The sequence below is a fragment of the Larus michahellis genome, chromosome 5, assembly GCF_964199755.1.
Source record: "Larus michahellis chromosome 5, bLarMic1.1, whole genome shotgun sequence".
Classification (NCBI taxonomy): Eukaryota; Metazoa; Chordata; class Aves; order Charadriiformes; family Laridae; genus Larus; species Larus michahellis.
This window is the reverse complement of record NC_133900.1, coordinates 43,067,886-43,084,431: the sequence shown is the minus strand read 5'-3', so window position 1 is coordinate 43,084,431 and position 16,546 is coordinate 43,067,886. Positions and strand designations below refer to the sequence as shown.

At 36.5% G+C, this 16,546-nt stretch overlaps 1 protein-coding gene across 4 annotated transcripts in view; it reads left to right on the top strand.

Annotated features, from left to right (window-relative positions):
* The window catches only part of MARCHF1 (membrane associated ring-CH-type finger 1), a 243,211-nt gene that overhangs the window by 184,268 nt on the left and 42,397 nt on the right, over positions 1–16,546 (top strand). For all 4 annotated transcript variants that reach the window (XM_074589808.1, XM_074589809.1, XM_074589810.1 and 1 more), the window contains one exon: positions 9,948–9,998. In XM_074589808.1, coding sequence (XP_074445909.1) covers positions 9,948–9,998 — 51 coding nt within the window. The remainder of the gene's footprint in view (positions 1–9,947; positions 9,999–16,546) is intronic.

The following is a 16,546-nucleotide window of genomic DNA, read 5'->3' as shown; positions in this document are numbered from 1 at the left end:
CAGCTGGTAACATTTCTGATTTTTCAGCTGCATCCAGCAGTAGCAGTCACCAGGGTTCAATGGGAATTCTCTTAATCCCACTCTTACCTAATGTCAGTATTTTCTGTGAGCTCTACTGTTCTGCCTACAAGCCTATTTCTGTTATGCACATGGAGATCTTTGAGATACACGTTTGCTGCATATCAGAAGCCAGGCGTATACTCAAACAGTGTTCTTTATCCAGTACTGTTTCCATTATTTTTTCTTAGCATTATTACTTAGCATTTAGGATTTATGTTCAAGAACTTGATTATTTATGGTTTTGCTTCTGTTCTTGTTACTGTTGGGAGATTAGCAGATTTGAATGATAATCATAATGAATCAAATCTGCCAATGAAAAGTTGCACCCGTACTTTAAAGGATTTGAATTCTTGGATATCCTTTAAGGGACTGGGAAAAATCCTTTTATTTTCCCTTTTACTTGAATGAGTTTGAGTTCATGGTTTAAAGGGACACAGAAGACATAAAACTTGTAATCAGATAAAAGGTTTGAAAATGGCGATGTTTGAATGTACAGCACATAATCAAGTACTGCTTTATAGCTCTGTTGTAATTGAGGCACTTTGACTTTGTGTATTTAATTAATCTTTTGTCCTTTGATAAATATTTGGCTGTTAGACAAGTAGTTGGCCACCCACAGTCTTTCATCTCTGGTACTAATTGACTGGAATCCAGCAGGTCACAATATCTGGCAGACAAAGTGGCCTCTGAATTTCGGCTTCTGAAACAATTTAGTTTGTCTTTTCAATTAAAAAATTTGCATATAGTCATACTTAACAAAGAGGAAACTGAATGCATGTCATTTATGAATTAAAAATTGGATTACATAGTCCACAGACAATTATCTATGTCTACTTTCTTGTCAAAAAGTTCCTATCCATTAATTGTTACAACTGTTTGATGAAATTTGCATACTGACCACCAAGAGCATTCATAAAAGAGAGGATCATTGCAGAGACCAGATGTTTGGGGAAGCGTCTGAAGGATGAGGAAGGGATGTCTCTGATAAGAGAAAAATAAGGAACGTTCGGACTGATAATTGAATTAACATTGATTGGAGATGGTGATGAGAAGACCACATCGTCTCTTCGGGCTCACTGAGAAGCTTAAGGAATAGCAAAGTTTCATGATGTACTGGGAGCTTTGGAAAGTGGCTGCTGTACTAAAGTTGGCAAAAATACATGATAGAATGAAAAACAGATCTTTATTGATCCAGGGTGGAAATACTTAAATACTAAATTGTAGTAACATGTAAATTATAGTACCATTTGATTTAAGAAATGCTGCAGTGAGATTTATTGTGTTGTGTTTCTGCTCATCATAGAAGAGAGACAAAATGATAATTTGATGTCATAGTGAGGAGGATTCTATTTCACTTTCTTGCTCCGTGTGTCAAACCCATTTAAGGAGAGTAACACAGTGTGAAAGTAAGTGATAATTAAATAGTTGGTTTATTTCATATTTGAAACAGAGACGTACAGTGACATATATGCATCTCTGTAGAATTAATAAAACAAAGCTGGACCGATTGTCATACATTAGCAAAACAGATTGACAAAATAAAGCCTGCAGACTGTTTGCTGCATTTGTAGTTTATAGAAACAAAAGTAGAAATTGTTGCTTGTCTTCATTTTCTATAGCTGAGTAATGCCAAGAAAAAAAGGTATAAAAATAGGATTTGCAATTTTCCAAGGTAAGGTATCTTTATCAACAACACCCAAACACAAAATCTCCCATAGCATGTCTCCAGTAATAAATGAATGTAAATCAAGTGTTAGTGCAATCAGGCAGGTTGTTTATAATTGCCAGGTAATTTAGACATTAGCAACCAAGTAGCAGAAGGTGGTTTTGACATGTGGAAATCTATCACAAATTCCACTGCTACCTGTTATAACTAAAGTGCTCTGATTAATGTAGTGAGATGGCAGAAATTAAACAGGCTGTAGTTTAGACATTGATACATTAATAATAAAAAGCTCCCTATTTTTGCTGAAGAGAAGTATCTTGGCAAACAGAAGTGGAAAACAAAAACATTAGTGAGATGTCTGTAGGGCAAGATTTGTTTCTAAAGGTGACAAGTAAATCTCTATAGACACTAGGTGTCAGAGAAGTTAGAGCTTTGTATTGGCTGTCAATATGTGCACAGTTCTCCAGTAAAAAACTAACAGCAATGAATTCATGCAATTACTCTCCCTCCCTGGAGGTTTTTCTTTTGACTCTAAAGAACTAACTCTTTTAAATGCCCATATACATAGGGAAACATTTTATGTGGTTCTATATTTTGACGCAGTGAGGAAAACATTTTCAAATGGTTATTTTCCATTCCATCACTTTTCCTGTCTATTTGCCTTTTCTGGTTTTATTTATTTATTTCTGTAATCTTTTCTTCAGTTGTAATTAATATTATCCCTCTTTGCATTTTTTCGTTTAATTCCATTTCCAAATAGTATTCCATCTGTCTTGACTGTACCAAGGTATATCATTAGAGTACAGACTTCTGATTTTTAGATTACAGTCTTCCTCTGCTTTTTTCCTGTGACGTTTTAATAAGAAGGTAATGGAAAGTTTCACTTGTGCAATATCTATCTTTGCAGCTTTTAATTTTTAACTATGTGGTCAGCTTTGGATAAAGAAAGGAATTACTTGTATCTTGTTAGAAAAGTGCTAGTAGGAACTATCATTTTGTCAGCCTTTTTTTTCTTTCTTTTCCCCAAGGTATAAACTGAATAGCAAAGGCAGCAAATTACAGTAGGTTTTTCATGCAGTGATTGATGCCTGGTGTTCACCAAATAGTTCATGAGTCAACAAGGACAGATACTATTTTATACGTGTATTTTTGCATTCTAAGAGTGATTTAGAATACCTAATGATAGACAACAACCTTGGATAGAATGCCTGTGATTTTTATTCAGGTTAAAGTAAGCAAAAGAGTAAATGAAACCTGGTTAGTTTGAAGAAAACTCCTGACATTGTTAGTCAGATGATGAATTCAGTGGGTGGAACTAGGAGTGTATGGAAATTATACATCTACTTAAAAAATGAAAACAGTCACGTGAAATTATGTTTTGTAAGAGTATGTTAACCTATAGACTAGTTAAGATATTGGTGTCCATAGTTTGTGATGGATAGTGTCATTTGGAAATGAACTGGGTGATACAACACTGATTTCTTTTCAAAAAAGAAGAGCACCATGAACCTCCCTGACAGTAGGTGCCATTCGCTGTGTTGCCCTCGATCGGAGGAGGCAGAAAGATCCACTGGCACAGTTGCCACACAACATGGTATTACTTATTGCCCAAGCCGATCCTGAGCAACATATATGTTTCGCTTCCTAGTAGAGGTAAGTGGAGACATTTATCAAAAATGTGATGCATTGTATCGAACGATGCAAAATACAGGTACTTCTTATTCAGATCTGTTTCGATAAATCCTCTCAATTCTCTTTGGTATTTTAATAATTTGATGCTTTGGACATAGAAACATATCATACTTCAAGTCAGGGTGTTATAGCAGCTTATCTGCTTCAAATATACTTTCTGAAAGATGTTCTGCTGCTGAAGGATATATAGGCAATTTGTGATATGTTTTTATATGCTGGAACTTCATAAAATAGCTCATGTTGGAAACATCACCTGTGGTAACTTGTTCAAGTGCTCAGACCTGGAACCGTGTGGGGCTCGGGCTGGATTGTTGCACTGCATTTTATTGACTTGCACAAAGTATGTAATCTGCAGCAGAAACATGTGGAAGATGATTCTTCGATCAGCTTAAGATTTATTCTTTTCTTGCATTCAATAAGGGAAAGGACGTGATCTCCTTCAGCCTCTGAACCGAATCAAATGGCTGTCTTGCTCTGTAGGTGCAGAAAGAAATTAGACCCACTTCCAGCCCTCAGTTCCTGGTTATCTTAATTGCAGTAGGAACAAGTTCACTTTGCTCCTAGAAAGCAGGAGGTACTAACGAGCAAGACCTTTTGCTGTGTATGTTTTCTTTGTTGTAAGACTCTCACTTACCCTTATATTTTGGTCTTCTGAAATCCTGGCCTTTTTTATTTTCAGTTTTGTTCCTTTAACCTCATTCTCATTAGTATTAGTCATTACCAGAAATAATTTTCCAATAAAAGCTTCTGGCTAGCTTCTTATCTCATGATCAGTCAAGGGCAGCTACGTGACACACATTCTCTGTTTACTGAATTGTGTTGAACTTATTTTCAACTTCATAATTGCTTCATTTGTCATTTTGGCAAGGATTTCTAGGAACTTTTCACTTTTGCTAAGTATGGTACAACAAAGTCAAATATGGCTCTTTATGTGAGCTATTAAAGGAATTGCACTTATGTCAGGTGGGTGTTTAGTATGTGCTGTTTTCTGACTGTATTCTGTGCATGCCTGTCCTGTTCTTCAAGGTCGATTCAATGCTGGATTATTTTTTTTTTAAATTTAGTGGTGTATTTATTCCCAGTTTTAAACCAGTTATGACCTTGTACATCTATGCAATATAGAGAAAGTAACCTAATATTGTAACATGGATGTTGTCCGTGTAATTGCAGGTAGAAGCATCACTGTGAAACACTTAACGTTGTAACAACAAGCGTGCCATTGACTCGTCTTGGCCTGTGATGGAAATTGCTCTGAGCCTCATTAAATTATAATTAGCATTTTCAACACAAAAGGGCGGTGGATCAGATTCTGATACATTTATCATGCTTATTAGCAGCTTACGCTAAAAAAAACCCTGCTACACTGAGTCCAGTGAGACTGATGTGGAGTAAGCTGGTCTAAGATATGAGAAGAAAGGAATCTAGTCCACTAGAGATACTGGCCATAAGTAATGCAGTGACATGTCTGTGCCGTGCAGTTAGTGGCATTGTAGAATTCTGTTCAGAGAAAAAATAACTTCCTAAAATGTTTAACTCCAAATCTTATTTCAGTGAAAGTACCCGTGTGTGGTTTTTATAGTCTTACGTGATGCAAATCTGGCCACAAAGATCTCTTAGTTGCAAAATAAGTAACAGGATGCATGACAACTAAAGCACCTGTGCATTATTCTTATGTAAGGTTACCCAACAGCCCATTAATAGTGAGGTTGCTTGATCATTGCTGTGTACTCTTCTACCCACATACAAATATGGAAAATATGCAACTTGTAGGGTAATAAAACTAACTTCTTTGTGTCACACTGGATTACGTAGTCTGTCTCCACAGGTGACAGTCAGAATGTCATGCTTGAAATGCTTCAGCATCCTCAGAAGCTTAGTTTGAGATAATCAACTGGTTTTGTACAGCTGTGATTTACAATATAGACCTTCAGTCTGTTTAGATTTACCTTGTCCACAGGCTTTGTGCCTAGTGACCTTGTTGGTGATTTGATATGAATGTTGAACTTCTTAATGAAGTTAAAATTTATTAGAATGGCAAGCTCAAAGCCCCATCCAGCACCTGGCCTTGAACACTTCCCGGGATGGGGCATCCATAGCTTCTCTGGGCAACCTGTTCCAGCATCTCACTATCCTCAGAGTAAAGAATTTCTTCTTAATATCTAATCTAAATCTCCCCTCTTTCAGCTTAAAACTGTTACTCCTTGTCCTGTGGCTACGCTCCCTGGTAAAGAGTCCCTCCCCATCTTCCCTGTAGGCCCCCTTTAAGTACTGAAAAGCCGCTATAAGATCTCCCCAGAGTCTTCTCTTTTGCGATCTGAACAACCCCAACTCTCTCAGCCTGTCTTCATAGCAGAAGTGTTCCAGACCTCTGATCATCTTCATGGCTCTTCTCTGGACCTGCTCCAACAGGTCCATGTCCTTATGTTGGGGGCCCCAGAGCTGAACACAGCACACCGGGTGGGGTCTCATCAGAGCAGGGCAGAGGGGCAGAACCAACTCCCTTGACCTGCTGGCCACGCTTCTTCTGATGCAGCCCAGGATGCGGTTGGCTTTCTGGGCTGCGACTGTACATTGCTGGCTCATGTTGAGCTTCTCATCCACCAATACCCTGAAGTCCTCCTCAGGGCTGCTCTCAATCCATTTTTCCACCCAGCCTGTATTTGTGCTTGGGATCGCCCTGACCCACGTGCAGGACCTTGCACTTGGCCTTGTTGAATGAGGTTTGCATGGGCCCACCTCTCAAGCCTGTCCAGGTCCCTCTGTATGGCATTATATGTGTATACTTGTATTTGTTTTAATAATTTAAACCCCAAAAAAAGAAACTGTGAAATAGTTCTTGAATAATGTAACAATAGCCGTACTGTGGGAGAGTGTTATCTTGGCTCTGGCCATGCCCAGCAGCACATAACTAGGAAAAGAATGAATACTTTTACATATCTATACATATAAATACATTCATAGATAGATAGATAGATGTTATACGCATTTAGATGTTTTATTTATTTATATCTATAGATGTGATATAGTATATATGAATAATATAAACAATACATATGACACTATATGTATTTTGTTGATTATTTATTTATTTATATTTTATTTCTTTACTATTCCTAGCAGACTTTTCTTCAATATCCTTGTAAATGGTCTTGATAAAACTGAATTGTTAAGAAATTTACAGACACAGACTGATTTTTCTTGATATTGCAGCGGAATTGTTACAGGAACTTGTTTCTGTGCTATTACAGTTTTGAAGAGGTACCCGATGGGTGTTTGCAGGATGTAACACCAGACAGAAGAGATAGATATTTGTGGTACAGGATGTCTGGAAATAAGGAGAGGCATTCTGGTGTGTGTTTTTTGGACTGCGTAATACAAGCTGCAAGCCGAAAAGCTCATACCTGTCATGGCCAGGAGGAGTCTTGGAGGGAGGTGTTTTGCTGTTTTGTTCACTGGAGAAAAAGACAGTTTCAGAATTTTAGCAAGAGATCTCTCTGAATATTTTGTTTTCACTTTGCTTAAGGGCCAGACCTCTGCATGTGTAAATTTAGAAAACTCAGTCAGGGAGATAAAGAGCCCTAGTTATAGGCAGTAAGTAATTCCTGCTGAGATGTGTGAATTCTAAAAGGCAGATGCTACTTTCTTTGAAATAATCGGGTTGGAACGACATGATAAGACATTTCCCTGATGTACAAAAATATGTATGTATAGATGTTTGAACATATATTTCTTTGGATATAAACTTTCAAATGTAAATTAATATTGAATGTGTGGGAGAAAAAGATCTTTTTATTATTGTTTAGCGAGCTTGTAGGAAAAATGTTCTTCAATAAAGATAGCTCCTCTTCACTTACAATAAGAAAAGGAATCAATTATTCTTAACAATGTGAGTACTTTGTAAAGATAAACGATTAAAGTAGAAGCGGACAGATATTCTTTAAGGACACATTTCAAAAGAGATTTTGCCGTAACTTTTCTATTCTGTTCTTTCTTTGTATGAACAGTCATGCGAGTTCAATGTGAACTTGAACGAAGAATTCTGTCTTCGATTTATGTATGGTTTAGTGCAGCATTTTGTGTTTTATTTATATGCTTTTCAGGATAAATCACCATGAAATATCTGAGCTTGGAAATGATGATTAAATTTATTTATCTATTTATTTATTTTACCAAAAAACTGTACAGACAGCACTCTTTCTTTCAACTGAGACTATTCAGTGTATGATCTAGTACTTTGCAGGGTTTGGACGCTAAGAGTTTTCAGTTAGAGGGTCAAGAGCTTGTTGTAACTAAAGTGAAGGAGATATGTGCCATAGTGAAGAATGGATCATATAAAAAGCCTAGAGAGCTGTAGCCAGGAAACAGATTTTGAAAATGAATCTCTGATGACAGTTTATTAAAAGAAAGGAAGTTAGAGTTCGAGAGTTCACTGCACTGTCAGAAAATACAAAATATTTCTTTAATCCAAGTGATGGAGAATAAATGTTGCATGCTTTTAGCAGGGAGTTTCTCAACTATGATCCCCATTCATAATTTTTAACCACAAAGGGGGAATTAATTTCATGGGTCCATACCTTCTATTATTTTGAGGTCAAAGCAGAGCTCCTCTGAATGCTGACCCAGAATATCCAAAGTATATTTTCAGTAGGTATAAATGAAGACATTCAAAACAGTATATATTTAATGTTGTATAGAAAGTATAAGCAATTATTAATTTATTGCCAAAGCTAGAGTAGATAATATATCACAGAAGTAATATTTGAATCATAGAGTGCTTTCGGTCAGAAGGAATTGTCTAGTTCATTTTCCTGTTCAAAGCAGGGACAACCTCAAGGACAAGATGTAATAAACGAGTGCATAACTTGAACAATCTTACGTTTAATTCTTCCTAAAAAAGAGAAAATTCTGGCACCCAAACCTGAAGGTGGTTAAGTCCTGAGAATTAGCCGGTATGGTAAAATAAAATGGAGAATGATGTATGGTCAGGTAGTTCAGCAGCACTGGAGTACGTTGTGCTACTTAATGCTAGTGAAGACAAAGTAAAAAGAGAGATAGTGCAGTATATTAGTATTTGCAGTGCAAAAGACTGATGGTGCTGAGGGATGGAGCAAAAACATAAGCTACCTGCCGGCTGACGGAAGAGAGGTACCGTAGGTTTATGAAACAACGAAGTAGGTTTGAAACTTTCTGTAGAAACTGATAAATTAATATGTAATTGTGTTTTTTCATTTAGGTGTGCTTGCTGGGGTTGAGATCAAAGCTGTTTCGATATAAAAATGGTGGTGTGTTTTTTTCCAAAATGTTTGCTGACAAATAGCCTAAGGTTGGGGTTTTTTTTGTCATTTTTGCCATTACAAAATTGTTCTGTGCTACAAATTATTGGGGAAATTCTAATTTCTAGCCTAGACATGTACATTAATGGAGTAGGAAGTTTAGCCTTTTTTAACTGGTAGCTTCTGTATTTTTCTGTAGTCGTTTAATGAAGGATGAGGAGAGAAGGGTTGGAGTCAAGTTGAAAGCCTTTTATGGACATGTACGCATCAAATTGTTAATGTATGCGTCTGCCTGCCACAGCGATGCATGCGTTGCAAATTTAGCTGCATAGGTGAAAAGTCTGCTTTGGGTTTTGTCCCCATGTTCCCCTCTGCCCCCTGCCCTGAGTAAATAATTTAACAATCTTGCACAAATGCTATCTAGTTCAACCCCTTCCAGGTAAAAATCAGTCTCGTTTATATGAATAGTTCACCTTAGTGTTTGAGGCCCCATTCTCAATGCTGAGAAAAACATTTCTATGACCTCCCTAAGGTATGTGCATTTGCCGAGGGGGATGAACATTGTTTCTGAAATATCATTTACCTTTTCAGTGTAAATGAAGCTGAATCTAGGTCTGGGGAAGTGCTGGGTTGAGCCACTGCTTCACTCCTTTAAATTGCCAGCAAAAAAAGTTGTGCCATAGACATGTAACTATTCAACGCATACTTCATTAGTGGATTTCAACCTTTGGTGTTGGTTTGGGTGTGTATGTGGGTGGGAGGGGATGGAGGGGCAGGTGTTAAATTCAACTATATCTATGATGGCTTACTATTTGTTGCTCTCAGACAATGTCTGGCCAGGAAGTCGTGTAGCGCTGGTTTAATCTTCCCGAAAGGATGAATTCAACTTTTTGGATGTGTCCAGTCTAACTATGTGGATTTTATTATTTGTCATGAAACATTCCTGTCATACAAGAGTACCCATTTGCATGAGAAAACGAGATGATACATTAATCTTTCACTGAAAATGTTGTTGGTTTTTTTTAAATAAAATTAACAGTAATTAAGTGCTAACATTAATTTCTTACAGAAATTTTTACTGATTTTAATTTGCATGAATATTGTAATGATTTATTCATCGAGCTGTCTTCCATTGTACAGTCACTAGCCAAACTGAAGAGAAATAGAGGAAGAGAAAGTCTGTGCATTCAAAATACCACTTCTTTGGTAGAATTCGAATTACATAACTTTCTTCATCTTTTAATTTTGTTTTTCAGAATGACAAATCCCCAGGGCGTTCCACGAGTCGATCAAGTAACATTTCAAAGGTATGTGAAATCTATTTCCTTTGTATCGAACTTAAAGAAAACTGCATACAGTACTTTACTGCATTTAACCATATATGCATCTTCTGATGTTTTCTTTATAAACGTCAGATTAAGTTTTTTACTGCCCAACATCATGTTTTCCATGTAAAGTCCATCTTAAAGTATAAATATTCAATTAGCTATTACTGTAATATGTGTGATAATGAGAAGGAAATAACAGTTGCAGTTTTTTCACCTGCTTTCCACAACTGCTTAACGTTACATTAACACTTTGTCTTAAGATAGAATTACTGCTTGATTTTGCTCCCCCTGCCCTACCCGAATACTAACAGCTGTAACGTGTAAAGCTATGAATGTGTCATCATTTTGGATTGAATTCTGAATTCCTTTTACAGCGATTTATGGTTCACTGCAGCCAGGACTTTATATCTAGATGCTTTTTAGTTTCTAGGAAACAGAGAGGGAAAACTAGGGGGAAGCAAAATGTGATTTGTACTGGGGTTCTTTGGTTTTAACCCCCCTTTTTCTGTATTTTTGGTTCAGAGGTGGCTGAAATTTATTCCAAAAAGCCAGGATATACAGGAGGTAAAAGCTAAAAACTCAGTAATTGTTTGAATCCCAGCCTAAACATCTGCCATGTATTTATTATGTTTGTATCTAAAGATTTAATATTTTGCATCCAGTGCAAGCACAGTATTCATAGGCCCCTTTCCCACAACATTATTGTCTGTAGTGTACCCGCTGTAAAACTGTTTTCTTTTCAGAGCTTTAAAAAAATATATTGTGATTTCTTAATTAAAGAAACTTGGTATATGTTAGGTTCTGCTCTTTCAAGAAGGAAAAAAAAAAAGGCAAGGCAAAACGTGCACAATATATACAGCCTGTTGTAGAATATGGCTGAATCTCTTCCTGACTTGTTGCCTATTTTTAAAAAGTATATAGTTGTATACTCACAAGATTGATCACAGTGAATTGTATGTATTATTTTTGCTAAGAGTTTAGAGTGCACATATGTAGTTACAATTACCATAAATCTATGCTGATTTGATATTATTTTTTCTGCTTTTTAAAGTCAGTTGTGTGGGTTACATTGCGACAAAGCATAAATATATTCACCGACATGAGACACGTGGCAGTGACTAACATTTATTTTGAAGTAATTTCTGTAGAAATCAGTATAGGTGCATATTAGAAAGGGGTGCTTGCATCTGTTGAAGTAGTACATTAATAAGCAAGGTTTGCAGGCATGCATTTAATCTATTTCTGATGTATAGCATCATTCGTTCTTTGGCATCATTTTTTTTCTGTGAAGCTACCTGCCAGTGAAGCTTTTCAGATGCTGAAAGACACTAAATTGGAAAGCCAGTTTCCAGTTTATTGTTCGTTTCAAAATGCTTTTTTTGGTAAAATGGCAGGGTGTATGTGTGTGTGTACATAGAAAAGCAAACACCTAACTTCTCAGGTTAATATCGCATGGCACAAAGTATAGTAACAAATACTGCACCTCAAAAAAAGATTGGGAGCTTCTAGGGCATGTAAACTGTATACCAAAGGCAAGAGTTGAGTTCTGTGCAGGAGCAGATCTTGCACATAACAAAAATTTCAGTTGACAGAAAAATTAGAAAGTCTTTGTCTAGAAATATAAATTACACTAATCAAAACATACTGATTTGATTTTGTATCTTTTACAGCTTTCATTTGCCTGTATGAACATGCAAAAAAGGGTAAAATAGAGAGTTATATTTTAATAGTTACTGTGTATTGTGTATGCCACCCTTGGTTGTATAAGGGGCTCCTGGTCCAGAGCAGAGTAGATGTTCCCTGATAAAGCTGGATTTTGTACCACCTTGTTTGTGAAATGGAATATAGCAAACATTCTGCAAATACAGATTCGTATTTCATAATGCTCTTAAGTTGTTTGTTCAGAGAGGACACCTGAGGTTTGCAGTGTATGCTTGGGCAATTTTGTGTACTAGGTACATTAACTCTGAATTACCTGGTATTACGGATTAAACTGAATTGTTGAATATTGAATGTGTCTTATCTAGACATAATGAGAAGGAATGGCTTTGGGTTTTTTGTTATTTACCGAATACTAGTTACTATATACTTATTCAATCTATACATTTTAAAATCAAACATTCCCTAGAGGGGTGGGGGGAAATCAACACTTCAGTTTTACCACTCACTTTTGCCGTCCATGGAAAGCACAGAAATTTAGCATGTTGCAAAGACTTTTCTTTTCTTGCATATAAGTTTCTGGTAAGAGTTTCAGTAATAAACTATTTTAGGCAAATGAAAGAACAAAACCTAAAATATTTAGATACTATTTCAATACAAAATTATTTGTAAAGTCTATTGTAATACATGTTACTAAGTAAAAACAGTGGCTGGCCAATATGTTTCTGTACATGTACTATTATAAGATTAAGCCAACTGGAATATTCACAAACAATTTTCATGTAACTATAAAATTATGTAGCTCTACCTCTGAAAGTATTTTTTTTTTTTTTAACTTGTAAGTCATTTTTTTTTTTCACTTGTGTAATGGAGTATTTCATCAAAATGGCAGGAGTAAGGCAAAATCCTGCACTTCCATTCCGTTAACCTGACTCAGCGCTGAATCAAGTACTATTTTATTTGTGGGCGAGAGTACATGAGCAGCGATACTGAGTGTAGCAGGGCTATAGCTCCCACTGCCCCTTGTCCCCCTAAGACCCTGTGCTGTACCCCTTCTGCCCATGGCCCTCCCCTGCCAGGCCAGCACCGGTTTGCTCGGCAGGTAGGAGAGGGAAGCGAGCATTTGCTCAAACTAATTTGCTGATCCATCTCTGTGTTCTTTTCCACCTCATTACTGTGACCTTAAATTTCCTGCTGGTGGGGTAACCACTGAGTTAATTGCAGGTTTTTGAAAGTAATCTCATATCATTTTGTACTCTGTCACTCTTCCGTACTCTGCCCAATTCTGTCTGCCTGTTTCTGGGTACTCCTGACTGATGGTCAGCTCTGGCCGTCTTCAGCGAATATCCACCTGGGACATTCGTTCATTTGCTTCAGCCTATACATCAACAAAACCGTCCTGGGACTCCAAGAGCAACTGCTTCAGTTGGTTTTCCAAGCAGAGACAATTAGGAAAATGTATCAGTGTCCGATTTCTGCTGCACTTCTGGTAATAACCTAGATTTTCCCTGTAGAATCAATAAATCAATAAACAGGTCTTCTTGCCTTCTGCCCTGCTGGCATTGGGAGTAATAGATCATATTTGGGACTGAGCTGTATTTTGTGTTATCTCGCAGTGACAAAGTAGAGCCCTAGTTTCTAACTATGGCTTTCAAAACCTATCTACTGCAATACATATAAATAAAAACATAGAAGTATTGGAAATGTGAGCTAAGAACCAGCCTTGCTGGTTTTAAATCATTGTTATTATTTTTTTTAACTGTTAGACTTTCTCTCCCACCCATTTCCCATGGTGCTGGTAGCAGAGGCAACTTTATTATTCTTTGTAAAAGATAAGCCTTGTGCAGCGTTCTGGATTTCAGAATTAGAATTATCTTATCGGGATGTGTTTAAAATCTAAATAAATTAAAACCTTGAGCTTGTTCATTACATATTTGCCACTGCTTAGTTCTGTGCACTGTAGATTTTTTCAGTAAGCTTGTTATGTCTTCCTAAATATGTGTATAATTTAAGAGGAAAGCTAGTCTGAGAAGGATCTGGTGGATTCGTTTCTTTCCGTTGTGGTTAACCAGTGGAACAAATCTTGTGTTTGAATTACAGTCTGTAGAGGTTATGCTTATATGTGTTTCTGAGGCTGTCTGGTTATATTAAAATGCTTTCTGGAAGAATTGTTTCTAACACATCGTAATTATCTTTCTGCATGTTAATTATGATTCAAGAGCTCCTTAGAGAAGGATGCTCTCTCAGCAGTAAGATTAGAAATTCTCTGATGGGATCTTTGGGCTTACTTTGCAGTGCAGAGAAATTCAGGCTTGGAGCAAATTGCCTGATTTTTGCTTTGGCTCAATTGCTTCTCAAAAGCCATGAGCAGGTGTTAGAAGACTTTTTATTTACAGGTCTCTGAAGCATCTATCTAACAAAACTCTGTTGAGTTACATCAGGAAGAAGAGAGGTGATAGGTTTAGAATATTCAGTGTGATAATAGTCATCGGTCTAATTCAGAATCTGAAAAACAACAGAGGAGGGAAAGAAAGAACTGGTTTTACAATATGTTTATGCAATTTCTAAACTGATTTCTTATGTCAGGTAGGGCTCCCCTCAGTAAGACACAAATGAAAACCAAAAGGCACCAGCTTGTCAAAGTAGTACCCACTAAAGTTTTAGATGAAAAATGTATTGTTGCCAATTTATTGATTGTGGATTTGAGCTACTCGGTTTGTGATTTTGAAATGTGTTTCACAAACTGAATATCAATTTATGTAATATGTAGTATAATATTTTATCCTTTTGAATTACAAATTTCCATTTAATTTCTTCCATTAAAATCTAAATGTTCTTTCATGTGGGTTTAGATATTCTTTATTTTTCATGCTCTCTCACACAAGGTGAATGTGTGAGGAGTCCTGTATCACAGTTCAGGTGTTTTATGCAACTTGAAGCAAAACTCACTATGCATTTTTTTAAATGGGTAAACATACCACCACGTCTTTGGCAGTGTTGTCATAGTATCTTCTGGCTGAATTATTGCAAGCACAAATGATCAGGTTTATGGTGAAAAAAGCATAAGGGAACTTAAATGTTCATCATAGAATCACAGAGTACCAGATTGGAAGGGACCCCAAGGATCATCTGGTACAACCTTGCTTGACAAAAGCACAGTCTAGGCAAGATGGCCCAACAGCCTGCCCAGCTGAATCTAAAAGAGTGTCCGGTGTTGGGGAATCCACCGCTTCCCTGGGGAGATTATTCCAATGGCTGATTGTTCTTATTGTGAAATTTTTTTGTATCGTGGACTTAGCCTGAGAGAGGATTGCAGCGTCTCCAAGATACCTGTTGCATGACTGAATTCTAAGATTCAGTCATGCATATTCACACATAAATGACAATTCGCTTCCAGATTGCCATGGTGTTTTTTTTCAAGGAAGCCTGTAGCTCCATCCTTTCCAAACGTAGCTTCTAGATTACTGTGATAAGCCACTGAGGGAAAACTTAGAGCTTTCAAAAAATAAAATAAAATAAACCAAGAAAAAAACAAGTCCTTGCTCTTGTAAAGTGTAAAATGTCAGCCTTCAAAAGTGCTGTTACAGTGAATAATATCGTGTATACAAAACCAGCATTAAAATATGAGTGTAAATGTTATGTTAGTCATCTAAATGATTCTTCTTGCTCATAAACAGAATCATTAATATCAAAGGTGAAGGCTAACTTGGCACTTAACTCTCATTATGATTCTGTTACTGTAAAAAACAAGAGCACAAAGTAAACAAGTTAGTGAAAAGTATTTTGTTCATCAAAAAGCAGAAAAAGGCAAAAAACTAGAACTAGAGACAATGGCAAAATAACTATTCCTGCACTTTTTTTTTCCCCATTAGATGTAAATGTTTGATTTCTTTGTCTAGAGAATACTTTGTGGCTTGTCCATAAAATTTATTGTTTATTTACGATAACCTTAACAAAAGGCATGACTGCAGAATTTACCTAAGTCTGCCCGAAATTTGAACTTCTGAATAAAATTGCATAAAATACATCTCAGTTCCAGCAGACACCCGGTAGAAAACAATACAATTTCAATTTATTCTTAAATACACTTGACCTGTATATACTTGACAAAAATACGATTGTATGTATACAATCTATATGGATTCTATTTTATTAAATCACAGTTCTTACCAACAGCTTGTTCTGAGTATACCTAAATGTGCCACATCAGCACATCCAGGCAGAATTGCAGATGTGTTTGAAATGTGTTAAGTACCACAAACTTTATGTGTTTATACAAGCTTACCTTGTGTGTAATGCCTATATGTAATTTCCACTTCTGTAAAGACATTGTCTTATCACTGATTTCAGTCCTATACTATGATATGCAATACCATACAGGTGAAATAGTTTTGCTTTGTTTTCAGTAAACATGGTATGCAAGTTGTAACAAATGCTTATTGTTTAGTTTTCAATAAGAATTATCATCTGTAACATACCTACTCCATATGTATGTACTCCTGGAAATTTTTACATGGCATTTATTTCTTCACCACGGCACTCAGAAACACATTTCAGGTCTTTGTCCTAAAAATAATACAATTAAGCAAACTTTATTTCTACAGTGATACAAAATTATTTTCTTGATGCAGTCTGAGGTTCCTCGCACTTCATAAAAATATGGTGTCTCCCATTTTTCGTAAGGGTGTGTTGTCAGGGTTTCACTGTCTTTTGGCTTAGGTATTTCAATATTCTTCCTATGGCTCTTTTGCTCCGGTGCATTTAGGTTTCTCTCTCCCTAAGGGATGGAATAAACAGATACCCAATACACACCAGAGTAGAGTTGTTCAAATATAACAATGGTTCAAATATAATAATAATCCCTCACA